The 22,897-nt window shown below is 44.5% G+C and overlaps 1 protein-coding gene across 1 annotated transcript in view; it reads left to right on the forward strand.

Moving 5' to 3' along the window:
* The window catches only part of LOC134338728 (uncharacterized), a 51,159-nt gene extending 30,847 nt beyond the window's left edge, over positions 1–20,312 (forward strand). The window contains exon 4 of the mRNA XM_063034772.1: positions 19,487–20,312. Within this exon, the coding sequence (XP_062890842.1) occupies positions 19,487–19,701 (215 nt within the window). The 3' untranslated portion in view covers positions 19,702–20,312. The remainder of the gene's footprint in view (positions 1–19,486) is intronic.
* Positions 20,313–22,897: the final 2,585 nt, after the last annotated feature.

Raw genomic sequence — 22,897 nt, forward strand, 5'->3', positions numbered from 1 at the left:
ATTTCCCTGTTCTACTGTGGAAGGCCTGCAAGAAAAGAAATCTCAGCCTAGTATATGGTGAGATATACTGCACCTACTTTGACTGTCTTCAGGTTAAAACATTCTTCTGATGTGGAACTATAAGACTATAAGACATAGCAGCAGAGTTAGGCCATTCAGCCCATTGAGTCTGCTCTGCCATTCCATCGTGGCTGATCTATTATCCCTCTCAACCCCAAAAGGGTGGTGGAGTGGAGATACGTCTCTCTCAGAGGAGGTGTAAAGTGCTCCTTCCCTTCGCTAGTCTACAGGTCACCCCTGGGCAAGGTGTAGCACCTGTTTAGCCCCCCACTCAGGGTCACATAAAGCCATGGGAGCAGGTAGTGGATGGTCGTATGAGCAGCTGGTGCAGATCACTCACAAGTCCTGGTTATGAAGAGTATTGATAATGGCTGGGGTCACCTGTCTTGCAAAGACATTGCCCAGAAGAAGACAATGGCAAGCCACTTCTGTAGAAAAATTTGCCGAGAACAATCATGGTCATGGAAAGAGAAGAGAGTAAGAACAATGGCGTGAAGAGGGGGTCTTCCACACAGGCCATCATCCCTTGCAGATCAAAGGCAGATGGAAGACCATGACCGCCCACATCATAGACCACGGCACATAAAGATGATGAAGATCTAAGGAAGGATATGCTGGCATTGGAGAGGGTCCAGAGGAGGTTCACAAGAATGATCCCAGGAACGAAAGAGTTAACACATGAGGACTGTTTGTTGGCCCTGGGCCTGTACTCACTGGAGTTTAGAAGAATGAGGGGGATTTCCTTCAAACCTATCAAATATTGAAAAGCTTCCTGGAGTGAACATGGAAGAACGTATCCTATAGTGGGGGAGTCTAGGAACAGAATGCACAGCCTCAGAATAGAAGGATATCCATTTAGAACAGAGATGAGAAGGCATCTCTTTAGCCAGTGGAACTCATTGCCACAGAGAGCTGTGGAGGCCAAGTCAATAAATATATTTGTGGTGAAGATGGCAGGTTCTTGATTACTAAGTGCGTCAAAGGTTACAGATAGGAGGAGGAGAATGGGATTGAGAGGGGTAATGAATCAGTCATAATGGAATGATGGAGCAGACTTGATGAGCAAAATGGCCTAATTCTGCTGCTTTGTCTTATAGTCTTATGGTTCCACATTACAAGGGTCTTTTAACCTGAAGAAAGGCAAAGTTGATGAAATTTATTACTAAAGTACAGTACGTACAGTATTTGTAACCATATATTACCTTCAGATTCATTTTCTTGGAGGCATTCATAGTAGAAGAGAGAAATACAGTAGTGTAAATGAAAAGTTACACGTAAACAATGACTAACAAACAATTAAAGGGCAAAGAATGACATACTCTGCCAATAAACATGAGCTGAAAGTGGATTCTTAAGTTGCGAAATCAGTTCAGAGTTGAAGCGAGTGAAGTTATCCACGCTGGTTCAGGAGCCTGATGGTTGAAGGGTAGCAGCTGTTCCTGAAGTTGGTGGTGTGGGACCAAAGGCTCTTGTACCTCCTTCACCGTGGCACCAAAGAGAATTGTTTTAGGCAAAATCCACTAGATAAAAGGAAATGGAAGTCCAGGCTGTAGCAAAGATTTATTTCGATTTGAAATCTAAATAGAACCAGAATAAATTTAAACCGAGTTTTCCAAAGGATAGGATAACACTGTCCATAGATTAATGAGCAAGTCTGTAGTCATTTTTGTCATAGTTAGAATTTCCTCCTTTCAAATATGCCTTGCTCACTGTCTTTTATGGAATTATTTATCCTGCTGCTGACGGAATTTTTGCCAATGTCTTTCCACCCTCGGTTCCAGGAACTAGTTTGTGAAAGATTTCTTGCGTTCGTGAGGCTGGCCTTTCGCACGCAACACCTGCGGAAATGCACGGACGCGCTCACATGCTCGTGCAGATTTCTGCCTTCCCACCAGCCACCTTTTCAACCATTACACTGCGTGAGTCGGATCCTGTGCTTCATGTTCGTCGTTCTCAGGCAAAGTGAATAAATTGCTCCCCAGTCTGAAAAGGAAATGGACCAAGTTTGAAATATTTCATTGATTTTTGGAACATGCAAACCATTTTTATGGCTTTCCAGAATGTCAGAAAACATTCCAGAGATATAAGAATATCTCTTTGAATGGGCTTGACATTTCTTCTTTTTAAAATGTATGATATTCACAGAGCTTGTGTTTAGATGTCACCAATTTAGAGAGATCCCTTTTTTCTAAGAGTTCCAAAAGTCATTCTTTGTATATTTTCAAGTACTCAAAGAACACAGAACATAGAAATCTACAGCACATTACAGGCCCTTCGGCCCACAATGTTGTGCTGACCATGTAACCTACTCTAGAAACTGCCTAGAGTTTCCCTACTGCATAGCCCTCTATTTTACCAAGCTCCATGTACCTACCTAAGAGGCTCTTAAAAGACCCTATTGTACCCACCTTTACCACCATTGCTAGCACTGCATTCACCACTTTCTGTGTGAAAAACTTACTTCTCACATTCCCCTTGTACCTTTTTCCAAGCACCTTAAAACTATGCCCCCTCATGTTAACCATTTCAGACCTGGGAAAATGCCTCTGGCTATCCACACGATCAATGCCTCTCATCATCTTATACACCTCTATCAGGTCGCCTCTCATCCTCCATCACTCCAAGGAGAAAAAGCCAAGTTCACTCAACCTATTCTGATAAGGCATGCTCTCCAATCCAGGCAACATCCTTGTAAATCTCCTCTGCACTCTCTCTATGGTATCAACATCCTTCCTGTAGTGAGGTGACCAGAACTGAACACAGTACTCCAAGTGGGGTCTAACTAAGGTCTTATACAGCTGTGACATTACCTCATGGCACTTGAACTCAGTTCCTCAGTTGATGAAGGCCAACAAACCATATGCCTTCTTAACAACACTGTCAACCTGCTCAGCAGCTTTGAGTGTCCTATGGACATGGACCCCAAGATCCTTCTGATCCTCCACACTGCCAAGAGTCTTACCATTAATATTATATTCTGCATGGTTCTCCATGGTAGGCTGATTTGGAAAATTAAGGGACCTGGGGAGCTACTGACCTAAAAAGCTGGAGGAACTCAACGGGTCAGGCAGCATCCATGGAAATGAATAAACAGTTGGCCTTTCAGATTGAGACCCTCCATCAGGACCAGAAGGAAGGGGAGACTCAGTAGATTGGATTCAAAAATTCTTGGCCATAGGAGACAGAGGGTAGTGATGGAGGGGTGTTTGTTCTGGAGGTCTGTGACCAGAGGTTTTCCACAAAGGTTAGTGCTGGAACCTCTGCTGTTTGCGATCTATAGAATTGAGCTGGACAAAAAAGGGAGGTGACTGATTAGTGAGTTGGCAGATAATGGAAAGATTGGTGGAATTATGGTCAGTGTAGATGGTCGTCAAAGGACTGGACCTGGTATTGGGTAATTAGCCTGGCCAGGAATCTGACCTTTCAGTGGGTGAACAGTTAGGGAATAGTGAAAGATTTCAGGATAGCTATAAATAAGATAGGTATGGTCCTTGTGGGAGAGCTTCAAACTGGAGTAGGGCAAATTAATAAGGCATTAGTCAGGAACTAAGAAGCGTTAATTGGGAGCATCTTTTTTCTCACGTCCACTTCAGACTTGTGGTGGGTATTTAAAGATCAATTGCACGGAGCACAAGAAAGTTAAGTTCCTGTTGGAAGGAAGGACAGAGATGGAAAGATAAGAGAACCGTGGACGTCCAGAGAGGTGATGAATTTAGTCAAGATAGAAAAGGAAGAGTATGTAAAGCTTCAGAAATCAGGATCAAATGAAGCACATGAGGATTCTAAAGCAGCCGGAAAAAACACTGAAAAAGGGAATTAGGAAAGCCCAGAGGGGCCATGAAAAGTCCTTGGCAAGTAAGAATAAAGTGAATCCCAAGGCTTCCTATATGTACATCAAGAGCAAGCAGGTAACTAGGGGGAGAGTGGAACCACTCAAGGATAAAGGGGGTAACATTTGCTTGGATGTGGAGAATGTGAGTGAGGTATTTAATGAGAGCTTTGCTTCAGTATTTACCAAGGAAGAGGACATGGAGGACCAGGAGATCAGTGCTGAATGTATAAATATGTTAGAGCATTTAGAGGTCAAGGAGGAGAAAGTGTTGGGCCTCCTAAGGAATATTAAGATAGATAAGTCCCCAGGGCCTGATGGGATTTACCCCAGGTTATTGAAGGAGGCAAGAGACTAGATTTCTGGGTCCTTGACCAGTATCTTCTTGCCCTCCCTGGGGAGAGGCAAGGTCCTGGAGGACTCCAGAGTGTTGTACTTCTACTTAAGATGGGAACAAGGGGAAGTGCTGGGAACTATAGACCGGTGAGTCTCATGTCAACTGTAGAGAAATTGCTGGAGAGAATTCTTAGAGATAGGATATATGAGCATTTGTAAGTGCACAGCCTAATTAGGGAGAGCCAGCAACACACATAAAAATTGCCAGTGAATGCAGCAGGCCAGGCAGCATCTATAGGAAGAGGTACAGTCGACGTTTCGAGCCGAGACCTTTCGTCAGGACTAACTGAAAGAAGAGATAGTAAGAGATTTGAAAGTGGGAGGGGGAGGGGAAGATCCGAAATGATAGGAGAAGACAGGAGGGAGAGGGATGGAGCTAGCCAGCATGGCTTTGTGTGTGACAGGTCATGCCTTACCAATTTGATTCAATTTTTTGTCAAGGTGATGAGAGAGAGGTTAGGGCAGTGGATATTGTCTACATGGATTTTAGTAGGCGAGATTGACAAAGTCCCTCATGGGAGGCTAATCCAGAAGCTTAAGATGCATGGGGTCAGCGGCAAATTGGCTGTTTGTGTTCAAAACTGTCATGCGCATAGGAGACAGAGTGTAGTGATTGAAGCTAGAGGTCTGTAATTAGTGGAGTTCCACAGGGATCTGTCCTGGGACCTCTGCTGTTCATGACGTATATAAATGACCTGGATGAAAATGTAGATGGGTGGGTTAGTAAGTTTGCGGATGATACCAAGGTTGGTGGAGTAGTGGATCAATTAGGAGACTGGCAAAGAATACAGCACGATATAGATCAGTTGAAGATATGGGCAGAGAAAAGGCAGATGGAGTTTAACCCAGATAAATGTGAGATGTTTAACCTTGGTAGGGCAAATGCAGGATCCTTAACTGCGTTGCTGAGCAGAGAGATCTTGGGATCCAAGTTCATAGCTCCTTAAAAGTGGCTACACAGGTCGATAAGGTGGTTAGGAAGGCTTATGAATGCTTGCTTTTATTACTTGAGGCATTGAGTTAAAAAGTCAGGAGGTTGTTTTGCAACTTTATAAAACTCTGGTTAAGCTTATGCAATTGTGCGGGCGTAGATACTTGTACAGAGAGTACCTGTTTCCCAGGGTAGAGATGTCTAATACCAGGGGGCATGCATTGAAGGTGGAAGGGGATAGGTTTGAAAGGATAGGGTAAGTTTTTTACTCAGAGAGCAGTGGATGCCTGGAATGCACTGCCTGGTATGGTGGCAGAGGCAAATACAATAGAGGCTTTTACGACATGTTTGATAGGCACCTATGGATGTAAGGAAGATGGAGGGATATGGACAGGGTGTAGGTAGGAGGGGTTAATGTTTGGGAGATCCTTGATTGGTTTTTTAGCCGGTTCAGCACAACACTGTGGGCCGAATGGCCTATTCCTGTGCTGTTCATCCATCGTCGACATCGATGAGGACCTCAACACCATTTGATGGTGTCGAGACTAGTGCGTGGTTTGGATTTAAGTGAGGGAGAGTTGTGCAGCGTCAGCCTCACCCTCTCTCTTCCCAATTCCCATCTGGATCCATTTTCAAGACAAGAGTCGAGACGGCTGGAGGTGGGACTAGGCACAGTGGATAACCAGGGCGTCTTCTGTGTCTCATCCTGCTCTACATGTTCCACGACGCTTGCAGAGACCGCCTTCTTGACCGTTGGACCTTCCGTTGGTCTCGTCCGCTCAATCTGCCGAATTGTACTGTTCTACGATTCAGCTAGATATAAAGCAGTTGAAAATGTGGACAGAGAAAAGGCAGGTGGAGTCTGTAGGATGTCACCACATGGGAGGGCAAAAGTCAGGGGGAAGTACACAGACAGTGGCAGGACCATAAGGAGCATTGATCTACAGAGGGATCTTGGAGTGTGAGTTCATAACTCCCTGATAGAGAAAGTGAAAGAAGATCTATTTGTACTCATTGAAACTCTGTTAGGATAGAAGATCTTCAAAATTATTTGACCTACGTCACCAGTTAACAGAAGTTAATATTCTACAATTAAGATGTTAAAAGTTATATATTTCGAGTCGGCTTCATCTGGCAGTAGAATCAAGAACAAAGATAATCTAAATATTTAAAAATTAAAATGAAAAATCAGGAAACACTATTTCACACAAACAAGCAGTATTTCTGAGAACTGAATTTGTTTTTCAGGAGTTGGGCTTTGCTGACAAGTCCAGGGTTTCAACAGTGGTTAAATGCCAGACAATCAATCCAATTTTGGATGAGTGCTTCAGAGATTCCAGTTCTTGTTTTAAATTCAGTAAATAATCTAGAATTTGAGAATGCGTTAACAACTCATCTTGCTGATAATGATAGCAAAGGTTGAATAAGGAAAGGTTAAGTAGGTTATGATTTTATTCCCTACAGTGTAGGAGAATGAGGGGAGATTCGATAAAGGTACACAAAACTATGAGGTAAATGCAAGCAGGCTTTGTCCACTGAGGTTAGTGAGACTAGAATTAGAGGTCATGGTTTAAGGGTGAAAGGTGAAATGTTTAAGGGGAACGTGAGGGTGAACTTTTCAGTCAGAGGGTGGTGAGAGAGTGGAACATCCTATCAGTGGAAATGGTGCATGCAGGTTTAATTTTATTATTTGAAAGTTCAAAGTAACCTTATTAAAGTACATTAATATCATCCTATACAAAATGCTGAAGGAACTCAGCACACCAGGCAGCATCTATGGAAAAGGATAAACAGTCGACATTTACTCTTTTTCATAGATGTTGCCTGGCCTGCTGAGTTCCTCCAACATTCTGTGTGTGCTTCTTGGATTTCCAGCATCTGCAGACTTTCTTGTGTTTGTCACCCTATGTGCACGCTGAGATTCATTTTCTTGAGGGCGTACAGAGTAAATGTATGTGCGTTTACCGCGCCAACCGCACAGTGGCATTGTGATTAGCGCGACGCTATCGCAGTTCAGGGCACCCCAGATTTCAGGGTTCAATTCCGCTGCCATACTGTACGGAATCTCTGTACGCCCTCCCCGTCGATGGTGTGGGTTTTCACTGAGCCCTCCCACGGTTCAATGACGCACCAGGTAGGTTAATTGGTTGTTGTAAATTGTCCCATGACTAGGTTAGGGTTGATTGGGCTTGTTAGCAGTTGCTAGGGCGACGTGGCTCAAAGGGTGAGAAGGCCCAGTTTGTGCAATATCACTAAACAAATAAATCGAAGAAACACAATTGAATCAATGAAAATCCGCCCCCAACGGGGTGGACAAACAACAAGTGTGCAAAAGACAACAAACTATGCGGGTACACAAAAAATATGTAATAAATATTGAGAACTTGCGATGAAGACTCCTTGAAAGTGAACCTATTGGTTGTGGGAGCAGTTCAGTGATGGGGCGAGTGAAGTTGAGTGAAGTTATCCCTTCTGGATCATGAGCCTGATGGCTGAGGGGTAGTAACTGTTCATGGCCTTGGTGGTGCGAGTCCTGAGGCTCTTGTACCTTCTTCCTGATGGCAGCAGTGAGAAGAGAGCGTGTCCTCGATGATGGACCCTAATTTCCTGCGGCTCATCGTCAAGGGCCCAACCATATTTAAGAGACGTTTGGATAAGTACATGGATGGGAGGGGTATGAAGGGCTATGGTGTGGGTGCAGGTTGATGGGACTAGGCAGATTAATATTTTGGCATGGACTAGATGGGCCGAAGGACCTATTTCTGAGCTGTAATGCACTATGATTCTATGACTCTGTAACCCTCCGGCTCGGCCAGCACATGCTCGTCTAGGGAAAGAGACAGCCTCTGCCCCGCCAACTGAGAAATCTCGTTTGTGTGGATGCTGCATGATGTGTTGCCCGGTTACAAATCCACACCGCAAAATATCAGACAGCACACCATATGCAATTAAATGATTGAACCTTATAAATCTTATTCTGAATGTAGGGCTAGTAAAGAAAAAGGGCCCATTGTAAGGAAAAAATCAAATGTGCACATGGAAACTCACTGATAAGGACATTCATCCACTATCGACCTCCTCCGAGGTTGCTCGCCGTCCAGTGGTCTACCACCTCTCTCTACACGCGTCTTCCCTCTTCATCTCTCGCCGATATCCCTGCTCCCAGACCCACAAGGGAGAACGACATCCCACTCAATGGCTAACATACATTCCAAAGGCCCCGCTATCTCCAGTCATAACCCAAACATTGCTGCTACAGAGAAACCATTACCTTAGCAGTGGAACATTATAGCGCGGCCATTACATTAGCAGCGAGACCTTACAGAGCGTTACAACTCTGTAACTGATTGTCATAAAAATGTGTTTGGTTCTCTGAAGTCCTTTAGGGAGGACATTTGCAATCTGTAGTGACCTAAATATGATTCCCAACCAATTCCATGTGGTTGACTCTTAAATGCCCCTGATATAGTTTAGCAGACTGTTTAATTCTCCTTTACTTTCATGCTCTGTTTGAAACTCTCCTTCAGAAAGCCTTGGAAATGAGGTCAAACGGAGTGCTCAATTGATTACTGTTGAGTAGGCGCATGGGGCAAATGCCGGATGGTGGTGAATATTGGCTGCTCGGGTCGAGGCGTTTGACGTTGTGGTGTTCGCTGAGCTTGGCAACCAGTTTCACCACCCTCCTCATGGAAATACATCAAAATGGATACTGTCTGCGGACCCCTAAGAACCGAAGAAAGGCGAGCCAATAGGATTCTCCTCAGCTGGAGGGGTGGCCAATCAGGACCAAGGCAAGCGAACAGGGGTGGGGAGGGGGCACTGAGGATATCACCTTGACTGGTGATGAAACGCCTGCAAACTAATTGCCAAGCTCGGCGGACACCCAACGTCGAACAAATGCAGGAGGTCAAACCTGAGGGTCAGATCTACTGGTACAGTAGCATGGATGAAGGCTGCAAGATGTACACCAGCTTCTATTAGAAAAAAAAAGACATGCGGTTAATAGTCCCTCTTTCAAAGTTGTTTATTCATCCCGATTGCAGTTCTATAAACTGTAAACTCATTGCAAGTTAAGGTTTATAAACACAAAAGATTCTGCAGATGATGGAAATCCAGAGCAACACACACAAAGTGCTGGAGGAACTGAGCAGGCCAGGCAAAATCTATGGAGAGTCCTGATGAAGAGCCTTGGCCCGAAATGTTGACTGCTTATTCCCCTCCATAGACGCTGCCTGACCTGCTGAGTTCCTCCAGCATTTTGTCTGTTGTTAAGGCTTATAGTTCATGAATTTGAAAATGGAACAGCTTACATAAAATCCTTAAGTGTAACTTTCATGGTAAGTAAAGAGAATATTTCGCTCAAAATCAAAGCGGGTCACTGAAGGACACTAATAGATGGACTGACTCGCAAAGTTCACAGTAACAAATAGATTTCATTCACTTAAGCCTCCAGTGGGCTGCGATTCAGAGCACTGGTCAATGACGCAGAAGTTAAGCATTCTACAGCCTTCTGGTGCTCATTGTGGGATATTTGTGAGATGGACCAACTTTGCTCTTGACATTTTCAGGGAAAGAGGCACCATTCATAAATGAGATTGTCAAGGATTGGGCTTATCAACTGGCAAATATTACATAGCTCTTGTCTTTTTATTACAATAGGAGTGATTCATAGATATACATAAAATCATATTCATTTCTAAGATATGAATGGACTCCAGTGTTCCACCAGGTAAGGCAATAAAGAACCACTTCAGGAAACCAAAAAATAAAGGACACAGAACAGTAGGAAGAGAGCCAGAAAAGTCTGAGTCAAGAGAACCGGAATCAGGGTTAATATCACCGGGAATATGTCGTGAAGTTTGTTAACTATGCAGCAGCAGTACAATGCAATACATGATAATATAGGTAACAGAAACTATGAATCACAGTAAGTATATATACAGTGTCTTCTCCGTGGATCGTCACCTTGTCGTGGTGGAGAAGCTTGTGTGGTCCTGTGATCCCGAGAGCGATGCCGTCTGGAGCTATGCTCCTGGTAGGGTCACCCATGGCGGTAAGGTTGAGGGTGAGATCCCTGACAAAGAACAATCCAACCAAGACCTCAACGGTGGAACAGGCGGACGAAGTTACTTCAAACTCAACGGCTGTGAAGGCGGATGAAGGCTGCAAAAAATCCATCAGCTCCAATCGTCGTGGTTTCCACGCCATTGGAATCAGTTGGTTGATTTGTGAAGTACCGTGTGCTTCTTGGAGTGCAACGTCAAGTACACGCACAGGCGTCTTCACTCTGTGGGCCACAGAAGACTGGACTCATAAACCACTTGAGAGCCCATAAATAGATCAACGGAATGAAGACCATCATCCTCGACCTCGAGGGATAGCCACGACGATATACAGTGTATATATAATCAGTAAGTATTATTACCATATATACTATATATATATACACACACACACAAAACACACAGAGGATGCAGAGGGGGTTCAAAAAGGCGAGGAAAGAGGACCGGGTCGAGACAACAGAGACTTATGGAGAAGAGGAGTTCTCCACTTGGACTGCACATGGACATACCCGATCAAAACTTTTCCATGGAGGGCTTCCAGACCGTTTGGGCTGGAAGTGAGGTGCACTGAGAGCGGTAAGTGTAAAGGAGTTGGGGGCTTGCTGTTCTGGTTAACAACGGATGGTGCAATCCTGGTCATATTACGATCAAGGAACGTGTTTGTAGCCCGGATATTGAACTTTTTGCTGTTGGACTCCGGCCATATTCCACCGAGATACAACACTGGGCGGCACCGGAGGTCGTTCCTGCCTGTGGCCGTCGAACTTTGCAGCTCCTCCCGTGGAGGGTCAGACACCCTGAGCCAATAGGCTGGCATAGTTTGCATATTGTTGTTTGATTGTTTGTGGTTTTTGTATTTCTATATTTATGCTCTATTCTTGGTTGGTGCGGCTGTAACGAAACCCAATTTCCCTCGGGATCAATAAAGTATGTCTATGTCTATGTCTATGTCTATACATATACACACACACACACACACACACACACACACACACACTCTCTCTCTCTCTCACTGTATACTTACTTACTGTGATTCATAGCTTTTGTGAATTTATTTATCTATTATGTATATAAAATAGTTAAATATGTAGTGCAAAAACAGAAATTAAAAGACTAGTGAGGTAGAGTTCATGGGTTCAATGACCATTGAGATATCATATGGCAGAGGGATAGAAGCTGTCCCTCAGTCATTGACTCTGTGCCTTCAGTCTTCTGTACCTGCTTCCTGATGATAGCAATGAGAAGAGGGCATGTCCTGGGTGATGGGGGTCCTTAATGATGAACGCCGCCTTTTTGAGTCACTGCTCCTTGACGATGTCCTGGATACCATGGAGGCTAGTACCCATGATGGAGCTGACTAATTTTGCAACCTTCTGCAGCTTATTTCGATCCTGTGCAGTAGCCAGTTAGAATGCTCTCCTCAGCACAGCTGTAGAAACTTGCAAGTATAGTTGAATGGTAAGTTTTTGAAACTGTTTTCAAAGCGGCACGGCTAAAACAATTTAGGAAGGAATTTTAAACGTCAGCAACACTATGGTCGAATGAATGGACCCAGTAATGGTGGGATTGAGGAAGAGATGATTGAACACTATACCACCAAAGGAGAAGCAGGGTCTGAATGGGTCAGACATCCAAAGCAGTATTAATGTGTTCTTCAATATAACCAATCAAATTTCAGATTCATTAATAATTAATGAATAATGGGCATAGATGTTGGGTATCTGACCTCAACGTTTGCGACTTACTTATAAGAAATTTAATCTTTTCACAAAACATCCTTTTAAGAAAATGACAAGCAATTTTTTCAAATAGTTTTTGGTCATTGTGACCTTCTTATTTGTTTTTATGATTGTGCTCCAAGAGGAATACAAACTTGTCTTAGTGTTTGGAAGCTTGCGTACCTCAGTGACCCAGAATGTGATGTTGGCTGGAGTCAGGGCCGTTCGCTTTGGCCCATGGTAGGGTCACCCACAGTGCTCCATCACTCCTCCAGGTCCAGGGGTTCAGCTCAGGGCTAACAACCCTGGCTGGTAAAACAAAAGTGTTACAGAGACAACAATGAGGAAGCCTTCTACATCTGAGTGGCCAAGAACGGACATAGATGGAGGAGCTGCCCTAAACGCCATCAGCGTATAACGCACAGTAAGTAAGTAAGTCTATTGATTACGTTGGATATTGAGCAAATGAATATTGAGAAATCTATTCGACTGTGTTATACAGGCGTTCACAAGGTGGCCTCTACCAGAGATAGAGCGCGTGAATGAAGCTGCTCTGACTGAGAAGATGGCTGTGGTTTTTCAGCAGCGTAACCGAATTAAATTGGCCTACAGGGTCAGAGGTCACTGTTATGGGATGGGGCTGCTGTTGTGAGGCCGCAGAGAGATTTGTAACAAAAAGTTGAACGTTCAAAACTCGTTAGATTCTGGACTAGTTCCTGAGGATTGGAGGGTGGCTAACGTAACCCCACTTTTTAAAAAAGGAGGGAGAGAGAAACCGGGGAATTATAGACCGGTTAGCCTAACGTCGGTGGTGGGGAATCTGCTGGAGTCAGTTATCAAAGATGTGATAACAGCACATTTGGAAAGCGGTGAAATCATCGGACAAAGTCAGCATGGATTTGTGAAAGGAAAATCATGTCTGACGAATCTCATAGAATTTTTTGAGGATGTAACTAGTAGAGTGGATAGGGGAGAACTAGTGGATGTGGTATATTTGGATTTTCAAAAGGCTTTTGACAAGGTCCCACACAGGAGATTAATCTGCAAACTTAAAGCACACGGTATTGGGGGTAAGGTATTGATGTGGATGGAGAATTGGTTAGCAGACAGGAAGCAAAGAGTGGGAATAAACGAGACCTTTTCAGAATGGCAGGCAGTGACTAGTGGGGTACCGCAAGGCTCAGTGCTGGGACTCCAGTTGTTTACAATATATATTAATGACTTGGATGAGGGAATTAAATGCAGCATCTCCAAGTTTGCGGATGACACGAAGCTGGGTGGCAGTGTTAGCTGTGAGGAGGATGCTAAGAGGATGCAGGGTGACTTGGATAGGTTGGGTGAGTGGGCAAATTCATGGCAGATGCAATTTAATGTGGATAAATGTGAAGTTATCCACTTTGGTGGCAAAAATAGGAAAACAGATTATTATCTGAATGGTGGCCGATTAGGAAAAGGGGAGGTGCAACGAGACCTGGGTGTCATTATACACCAGTCATTGAAAGTGGGCATGCAGGTACAGCAGGCGGTGAAAAAGGCAAATGGTATGCTGGCATTTATAGCGAGAGGATTCGAGTACAGGAGCAGGGAGGTACTACTGCAGTTGTACAAGGCCTTGGTGAGACCACACCTGGAGTATTGTGTGCAGTTTTGATCCCCTAATCTGAGGAAAGACATCCTTGCCATAGAGGGAGTACAAAGAAGGTTCACCAGATTGATTCCTGGGATGGCAGGACTTTCATATGAAGAAAGACTGGATGAACTGGGCTTGTACTCGTTGGAAGTTAGAAGATTGAGGGGGGATCTGATTGAAACATATAAAATCCTAAAGGGATTGGACAGGCTAGATGCAGGAAGATTGTTCCCGATGTTGGGGAAGTCCAGAACAAGAGGTCACAGTTTGAGGATAAAGGGGAAGCCTTCTAGGACCGAGATTAGGAAAAACTTCTTCACACAGAGAGTGGTGAATCTGTGGAATTCTCTGCCACAGGAAACAGTTGAGGCCAGTTCATTGGCTATATTTAAGAGGGAGTTAGATATGGCCCTTGTGGCTACGGGGATCAGGGGGTATGGAGGGAAGGCTGGGGCGCAGTTCTGAGTTGGATGATCAGCCATGATCATAATAAATGGCGGTGCAGGCTCGAAGGGCCAAATGGCCTACTCCTGCACCTATTTTCTATGTTTCTATGTACAAAATATCCACTGGAGTTTGGCAAAGGACCAATGAGCTACGAGTGCAGAAATTTATTTGCGGGGTGTGTGGTGAAGAGGAGGAGATAGATTTTGCCTGGGAATATTACTCAAAAGATATTACGAAAAAGAATATTATTATAAGAAAAATGCTAGTTTTCATTTGAGTGCCAACATGGATTAGATTCTTAACACGAACTGACACTCGGGAAGTTAAATTTCAGAATTATTCCCTTTATAATTCACGATCGGTCTGTTCCATTTAATCAAGTGCAGATATTTAGAAGTAGTGCTGGAAATAGCAGTGTCTCATATTGGCCCAACTGTTTCAAAAGATGTCTCCAATTCATTTTTAAAATCTTTTTATTAATTATTATTGAAAATCAACAACAAAAAATTACATTAAAATAATCAAGTCAACATATCAATATGCATAACAAGAGTTAAACTATCAACCAAGCTAAAGATTATATCAATAATAATAATAATAAAAAAACAAAATGTTAAAGCTTTTTTGTTGGAAAAAAGAAAGAAGGAAAAAATGAACCCTTCCTAACTAAAAAAAAACCCTACTAATGAAAAAAAACAAGGAAAAAAAAACCTATTTGGAGCACAAACCCGGAGCTATGCGCCATACAAGCTTCCATTAAAAAAAACATCAATCCATATTCAATAAATATTGCTTCCTATATAACTAAATAATCAAGTTAATATTAAGCTTGGTTTTTCAGGTGCATAAATCTGTTCTACTGAGCTTTGAACATCCTGAATCTCCTTGATGATATATTGGGCTCAATAATGTCTTTCCTTGGTATGTCCATAAGACCATAAGATGTAGGAGCAGAAGTAGGCCATTTGGCCCATTGAGTCTGCTCCGCCATTCAATCAAGGGCTGATCCAATTCTTCCAGTCATCCCCACTCCCCTGCCTTCTCCCCATACCCTTTGATGGCCTGGCTAATCAAGAACCTATCTATCTCAGCTCTGTACCCAATGACTTGACCCCCACAGCCACTCATGGCAACAAATTCCACAGACTTACCACCCTCTGACTAAAGTAATTTCTCTGCATCTCTGTTCTAAATGGACGTCCTTCAATCCTGAAGTCATGCCCACTTGTCCTAGACTCCCCTACCATGGGAAATAACTTTCCCATATCTAATCTGTTCAGGCATTGGAATGTTTCAATGAGATCCCCCCTTCTTTCTCCTGAACTCCAGGGAATATAGCCCAAGAGCTGCCAGACATTCCACATACGGTAACCCTTTCATTCCTGGAGTTATGTCGCCACAGACTCTAGCAAATTTCTGCAGATGCTCCATGGAGAGCAATTTGACTGGTTGCATCACTGTCTGGTATGGAGGGATCAATTGCAGAGGATTGAATATTGCTGCAGAAGGTTACAAGCTCAGCTGGCTTCATCATGCCCACTAGCTTCCCCACCATCGAGGACACCTTCAAAAGGCAACACATCAAAAGACAGCATCCATTATTAAGAACCCTCACGCCTCTTCTCATTACTGCCATCAAGGAGGATATACAGGAGCCTGAAAACCCACACTCAATGCTTTAGGAACTGTTTCTTCCCCCTCCTCAATCAGATCTCTGAGCGTTTAAGAGAAATTTGGATAGGTACATGGATGGTAGGAGTATGGAGGGCTTTGATCTGGGGGCCAGTCGATGGAACTAGGCAGACTGATAGTTGGGCAGAGACTAGATGGACCAAATGGCCTGTTTCTGTGCTGCAGTGTTCTATGACCCTGTGACATGGATTATGGAGGGGAGCGCCCAGGCCAATTTCCTGACAGGCTGCGACTTCACCAGGAGTAATTGTCAGCAGGATTTAATCCAGGTCCGTTTTAATGCATGAATTAACTGTTGAAAATTGGACCTTAACGGTTCATTCTGAGAATGATCCCAGGATCGAGTGTTATTGCCAGGAGATGCAGGGGTTATTCTACTTGAAAGAGAGGAGGTTGAGGGGCAAGAACCCAATACAAGCATCTCAAGTTTCCCAAACTTTTGGGAATGCCATTAAGCAGGTTAGAAACCCCAACTAGAGAGAACCAGTTTAACACTTCCAATGATAGCAGAATGTCTACATTTTGCATATCAGACATAAATCTATGTGCTCTCCCCCACCTCCCACTCCCAAAGTCTAGCGATGTCCTTAATTTCCATCAATATACATGGCTGCCTTTTACATAACTGTAACACACAAAATGCTGGAGGAACTCAGCAGATCAGGCAGCACCTATGGAGAGGAATATACGGTCGACATTTCAAGCTGAGACCCTTCGTCAAGACTGGAAAGGAAGGAGAAAGATGCCACACTACAGAGGGCTTAGAATGAAGGTAACTGGCAAACGAACCAACACTGATAGGAGGAACAAGAGAAAGCCTGCAGATGCTGGGCATCCAAAGCAACTCACACAGAAACGCTGGAGGAGCTCGGCAGGTCCGGCAGCATCTATGGAAATGAGTAAACGGTCGACGTTTTGGGACGAGACCCTTCCTCAGGTCTGGAGAAGCAACAAGTGGTTATGGCTTGGAATGAACTGCCCGTAGGCTGTTTGAGGCAGAATCAACCTTTGTGTTCAGAAGCAAACTGGGCAAGTAAATGAAACGGAAAAAAAAAAAGACTGCAGCATACTCAGAGACTGTGAAAGCATGGAAGCTCATAGAGGCACGAGATTCTGCAGGTGCTGGAAATCTCGAGCAACAGGCACAAAATGCTGGAGGACCTCAAAGTTCAAAGTACATTTATTATCAAAGCATGTATACATTATACAACCGTGAGATTTGTCTCCTTACAGGCAGCCACAAAACAAGAAACCCAAAAGGCCCACAAACACCCAATGCGCAGAGCAAGGGGGGGAAAGATCACGCAGGTAATGAAAGTAAGCAATGGCATTCAGAACGAAAGTGAGTCTGCAGACACAAATCCTGGAGCATTCGGAACAGGCCCACAGCCTCAGGCTCAGTTCACCACCCGGCAAGTTAGGCAGCGTCTATGGTGGAGAATAAACAGTCGGCGTTTTGGACCGGGACCCTTCCTGATGAAAGGTCTCGAACTAAAATGTTGACTGTTTATATTCCCCTCCACTGGTGCTGCCTGAACCCCTCTGGCGTTTTGTGTGGAAGTTGCTGCACTGCTATTGTATTTAGTCAGAATGGACAGTGCACCGAACAGCCTCTTTCCTTTCCACAAAGTGCATTTTTTACCCATTCGTTTTAAATTTGATTTGGGTTACCCTCCTGAAGAATAGAAGTCGAACACCGATATGTTACATTTACTGCTGTTTTATGTGGACGTAGGAATTGAGAGCCAAATGAAATACAGCTGGTTCACCATCTGGCTCATGTCACCTCTGTCGGTCACATGACACAATGTGGTTGAATCTGGTGATGACTCACAGCGAGTTTTGCCGCGGCTGAAGTCATGTCAGACTCTAACAAGGAGTAAGGAAAATTCTAGCAGAGCGCCGTCAGCCCAAAGTTGCCTGCTCTTCTTAAGCAAGTCGCAATGCCATGCCATGCTTTAAGCAGTAAAGCATGACATTGGACCGCACGACCCAATTTACATCGGTGGTACGCAAGTGGAACAGGTCAAAAGCTTTAAGTTCCTCGGGGGTGAATATCACAAATGGTCCAACCAAGCAGAGTCCACTGCCAAGAAGGCCCACCAGCGCCTTTACTTCCTGAGAAAACTAAAGAAATTTGGCCTATCCCCTAAAACCCTCACTAATTTTTATAGATGCACCGTAGAAAGCATTCTTCTAGGGTGCATCACAACCTGGTACAGAAGTTGTCCTGTCCAAGACCGGAAGAAGCTGCAGAAGATCGTGAACACGGTGCAGCACATCACACAAACCAATCTTCCTTCCTTGGACTCACTTTAGACCACACGCTGTCGGAGCAGTGCTGCCAGGAAGGACACGACCCACCCAGCCAACACACTTTTCATCCCTCTTCCCTCTGGGAGAAGGCTCAGGAGCTTGAAGACTCGTACGGACAGATTTGGGAGCAGCTTCTTTCCAACTGTGATAAGACTGCTGAACGGATCCTGACCCGGATCTGGGCCGTACCCTCCAAACATCTGGACCTGCTTCTCGGTTTTTTTTTGCACTACCTTACTTCCCATTTTTGTATTTTTCTATTTATGATTTATAATCTAAAAATTTACTATTTACTAATTTTTACTATTTTTAATATCTTTAATATTTAATATTTGTAATCCAGGGAGCGGGAAGCGCAGAATCAAATATCGCTGTGATGATTGTACGTTCTAGTATCAATTGTTTGGCGACAATAAAGTATAAAGTATAATGATTATCGTGAACACGAGCACAGAAATTCTGCAGATGCTGGAAATCCGGAGTAACACACACAGACACACAAACAACACTGGAGGAACTCAGCAGGTCAGGCAACATCCATGGAAAAGAGTAAACAGTTGACGTTTCAGGCCGAGACCCTTCTTCAGGACTGAGAAGGAAGGGGGAAGATGCCAGAATAAATAGGTGGAGGACGAGTAAAGAACTATCATGGCACTGCTTAGCACAGAAAAATCATTGTCTCAGCAAGTGGCCTTATTTCTCAGGCCTCAAGCCAGAAACATTGATGTCTTTACAAACAAGCCAGGTGCCAAGGATCACTATGACAGCCTCTTCAGAGTGGTTAAAGAATTTTAATTGGAATGCGTGGCCTATTGAAAGTTGTCTTTTATGATTAACAATGACCATTGTTTGTAAGGTCAGGTAAGCTGCTGTTACATTACTCTGTGTGCTTTGGTAGGCCTGAATAGTGTAATACTTGGCCAGGTGGTGAAACAGTACGAGCAGATTTAAGATTGAAGATTCTCGCACCGTACATTGAGGGTGTGGTGGGGGCAACCCGCAACTGGCGCCACACATTCTGGCACCAAGAAAGCGTGGGCCACAACGCTCGGCAGAGCAACATGGGGTACAACAAGCAACAGCAAAACAAGCCCCAGTCCTCTCTCCACATTGACACATTTACAGTCCTTAAACCCCAGGGGAGGTGTCCAGCTTCAGCCTCCAATGGAATGGACTCTTACAGTCCTCTTTGACCTTCAGAGGACTCACAGTGAATCACATACACGGATCCAGCCAACGGGCCTTGACTTCCAGACCTCTGATTCATCCTCAGGTACTTGAATGTAGTCTTTAGATTACATTATTGCATTAAAGAGGTTTTTGCGGACCTAGGCGCCTTCTTTGAGTTCATCCACACAACAGTTTAAGTTTCCGTTCTCATGCTGTTTTTTTCCCTTTTTCAAGGTGGCTGGGATCCTGTCAGAGTCCGTGATCTACGACTGCACCCAAACCTCGCTCTTCATGGGCGGTGGGTTCTCACTCTTCGGAAGTCGTCGAGCGGCCTGCGCATTGGTATCTCCAAGAGCGGCCTGGAAGAAGTTTGCCCTCGGGGTGTGGCGTCTCAGGAGACTGAAACATCAAGACCGCGGATGTGGCTATCGGAAGCCTCTGTGCTCTAGAGATCTGTCTCTCTGTCTCTCTGACTCTCTCTCTCTCTCTGACTCTCTCTCTCTCTCTCTCGTTCTCTCTCTGACTCTCTTTCTCTGTCTCTCTCTCTCTGACTCTCACTCTCTCTGACTCTCTCTCATTCTCTCTCTCGGACTCTCTTCCTCTGACTCTCTTTCTCTGTCTCTCTGACTCTCTGACTCTCTCTCTCTTGTTCTCTCTCTCTGACTCTCTCTCTCTCTCTCTCTCTGACTCTCTCTCATTCTCGCTCTCTCTTTCTCTCTCTTTCTCTGTCTCTCTCCCTCTTTCTCTCTCTCTGACTGACTCTTTCTCTCTCTGGAGGGGGTTTGCAGATTCTCAAGTTGGCGGAACTCAAAACAAGTGACGCTGTGGACTGTAAAATCGAAGCAATGAGCTGCTGGCCTCCCACTCACTGGGCCAGGAGCAATATCTGTCTCTCCCTCCTTAGTGAGAGAGACGGCCTGCTAAGATGTAGAGGTGTCGGGAGGAACAGTAGTTTTTGATGGACTGTCGATCATGGTCTTGGGAGGGCTTGCTATTGCCTGCATGATGGATAGTGGTGGGGAGGGGTGTTGGTGCTTTTTGCTGGAGCAACTAGTGGGAGAGGGAGAGGCTTGATGCTTTACTGATGCTTGTGCGTGGGAGGAGAGAGGGGGGCTTTGGGGTTCTCACATTTTTCAATCATTCACTCTTTGGGTTTTTTCCCTCTTGGTTTTGTCGATGTCTGTGAAGAGTAAGAATTTCAGGTTGTATACTGTATACATTCTCTGACATTAAATTGAACCATTGAAACATTGAAGTCCTTCAATATAGATAGTTCTATCAATGTAATTTTCCAAGCAATCAGAAGTTGAAGGTGGGATGGAGTGGGGTGTGGATGTCTGGGCACCATCTCACAAAAATGGGCAAGTATTAGATTTCCTTACAGGTGCCCAGGGTGCATACAGAGTTATCAAAGTGGCCACCAACTCCAAGCACATTGATTGTGCATATACCCACGTGGCTGGCTTTGGAGACTACCAACAGACACTATGATGCAACTTTGCTTTAGTAAAGAACTGTGGCTTTTCAATCTCTTAAACTGGATTGCTTTTGTCTCCATATTTCATCATCATCATCATGTGCTGTGTTGTATGACATCACCATCATGCGCTGTGTTGTATGACATCATCATTATGTGCCATGTTGTATGACATGGGGCGATCATGGGTCTTTCCATGACCTTGACTGTTCCTGGCAAATTTTTCTGCAGAACTGGTTTGCCATTGCCTTCTTCTGGGCAGTGTCTTTACAAGACGGGTGACCCCAGCCATTATCAATACTCTTCAGAGATTGTCTGCCTGGCGTCAGTGATCGTACAATCAGGACTTGTGATGCACCATCTGCTCATATGACCATCTGCCTGCTGCTCCCATGGCTTCATGTAACCCTGATCAGGGGGCTAAGCAGGTGCTACACCTTGCCCAAGAGTGACCTGCAGGTTAGCAGTGGGAAGGAGCACCTTACACCTCCTTTGGTAGAGACGTATCTCCACCCCGCCACCCAGTCCATATTTAGCCATTGTAATTTTGGCCCTGGATACTTTTCACTTGCCACATAAAACATTGTAGCCCGTCGATTAATGTCTAAATACCCGAATCTTAATATTTAGACCCAGAGCCTCAATCAATCAACCAAAGTTTGGAGACCTGGCTGCTCAGCTTTTTTTGAGGCTGAAAGCTGACTTACCTCTGTTCAAAACATTGAGATTTTGAGTCCAAGTGTCCTGGCTGGTGCACAGCTTTGCACAGAACAGAACAGATAACGCTTGATGATTCAAAAATGACTCATTTAATAAGTACTCCAAAATATTTCTGTTATTACTCAGTGGGGAAATTGGCCGGACAGTTTAGTTAGAAAAAGGAATGTTTTGTACCAGTTAAAGTTAGGTCACTGCTGAAGTTAAAGGTTTGCTTTGTTCGAACAGTTATGTTTTCGTGATCATTTCTTTGAAATATGAAAAGTTCAACCACAAATACTAAATTCTTTCCAATTTAGGCTCATAATTTTGAGTATATTACTGAAAATCAAGTTACTTTGACTTTGCAGGCCTCTTTAGCATAGATCTTGCTAATCACTGGAAGTAAACTTACTCTGAAGTTTATTGTGAATAAGTCCTGCATTCATCTAACTATGCTGTGCACTTCTTCTAAAAGATTCCTTATCTCCTTTCTGTATCACCTCCCCCTTCCCTTTCTTCCATGGTCTTCTGTCCTCTCCTATCGGATTCCTCCTTCTCCAGCCCATCACCTCTTCCACCAATCAACTTCCCAGCTCTCTACTTCACCCCTCCCCCTCTCCTGGCTCCACCTATCACCTGCCACCTTGTACTTCTTCCTCCCCTCCCCCCCCGACCTTCTTATTCTGACTTCTTCCCCACTTTCCTCTCCAGTTCTGATGAAGGGTCTCAGCCGGAAACGTCGACTGTTCATGCTCTGAGCTGCTCCGGTGCATTCTGTGTATTGCTCTTCTAAAGCTCTCTGCTTTCAGTGGAATATATTTCAGAGGCTGGGTATGACGTTGAGATGTGCAGCATACAAAGTGTCACCAGTCGATTCAAACGCCAACTTTCACAATCTCAGACACGGGAGATCCTGCACTTGCTGGAAATTCAGAGTGACACACGGTGCACCCTCCTCTCCTATCAGATTCCATCTTCTTCAGCCCTACACTTCCACCAATCACCTCCCAGCTTCTCATAGAACATAGAATAGTACAGGCCCTTCGGCCCACAATGTTGTGCCAACCCTCAAACCCTGCCTTCCATATAAACCCCCACCTTAAATTCCTCCATATACCTGTCTAGTAGTCTCTTAAACTTCTCTAGTGTATCTGCCTCCACCACTGACTCAGGCAGTGCATTCCACGCACCAACCACTCTCTGAGTGAAAAACCTTCCTCTAATATCCTCCTTGAACTTCCCACCCCTTTCCTTAAAGCCATGTCCTCTTGTATTGAGCAGTGGTGCCCTGGGAAAGAGGCGCTGGCTATCCACTCTATCTATTCCTCTTATTATCTTGTACACCTCTATCATGTCTCCTCTCATTCTCCTTCTCTCCAAAGAGTAAAGCCCTAGCTCCCTTAATCTCTGATCATAATGCATACTCTCTAAACCAGGCAGCATCCTGGTAAATCTCCTCTGTACCCTTT

This window comes from Mobula hypostoma, chromosome 28 (assembly GCF_963921235.1).
Source record: "Mobula hypostoma chromosome 28, sMobHyp1.1, whole genome shotgun sequence".
Classification (NCBI taxonomy): domain Eukaryota; kingdom Metazoa; phylum Chordata; class Chondrichthyes; order Myliobatiformes; family Myliobatidae; genus Mobula; species Mobula hypostoma.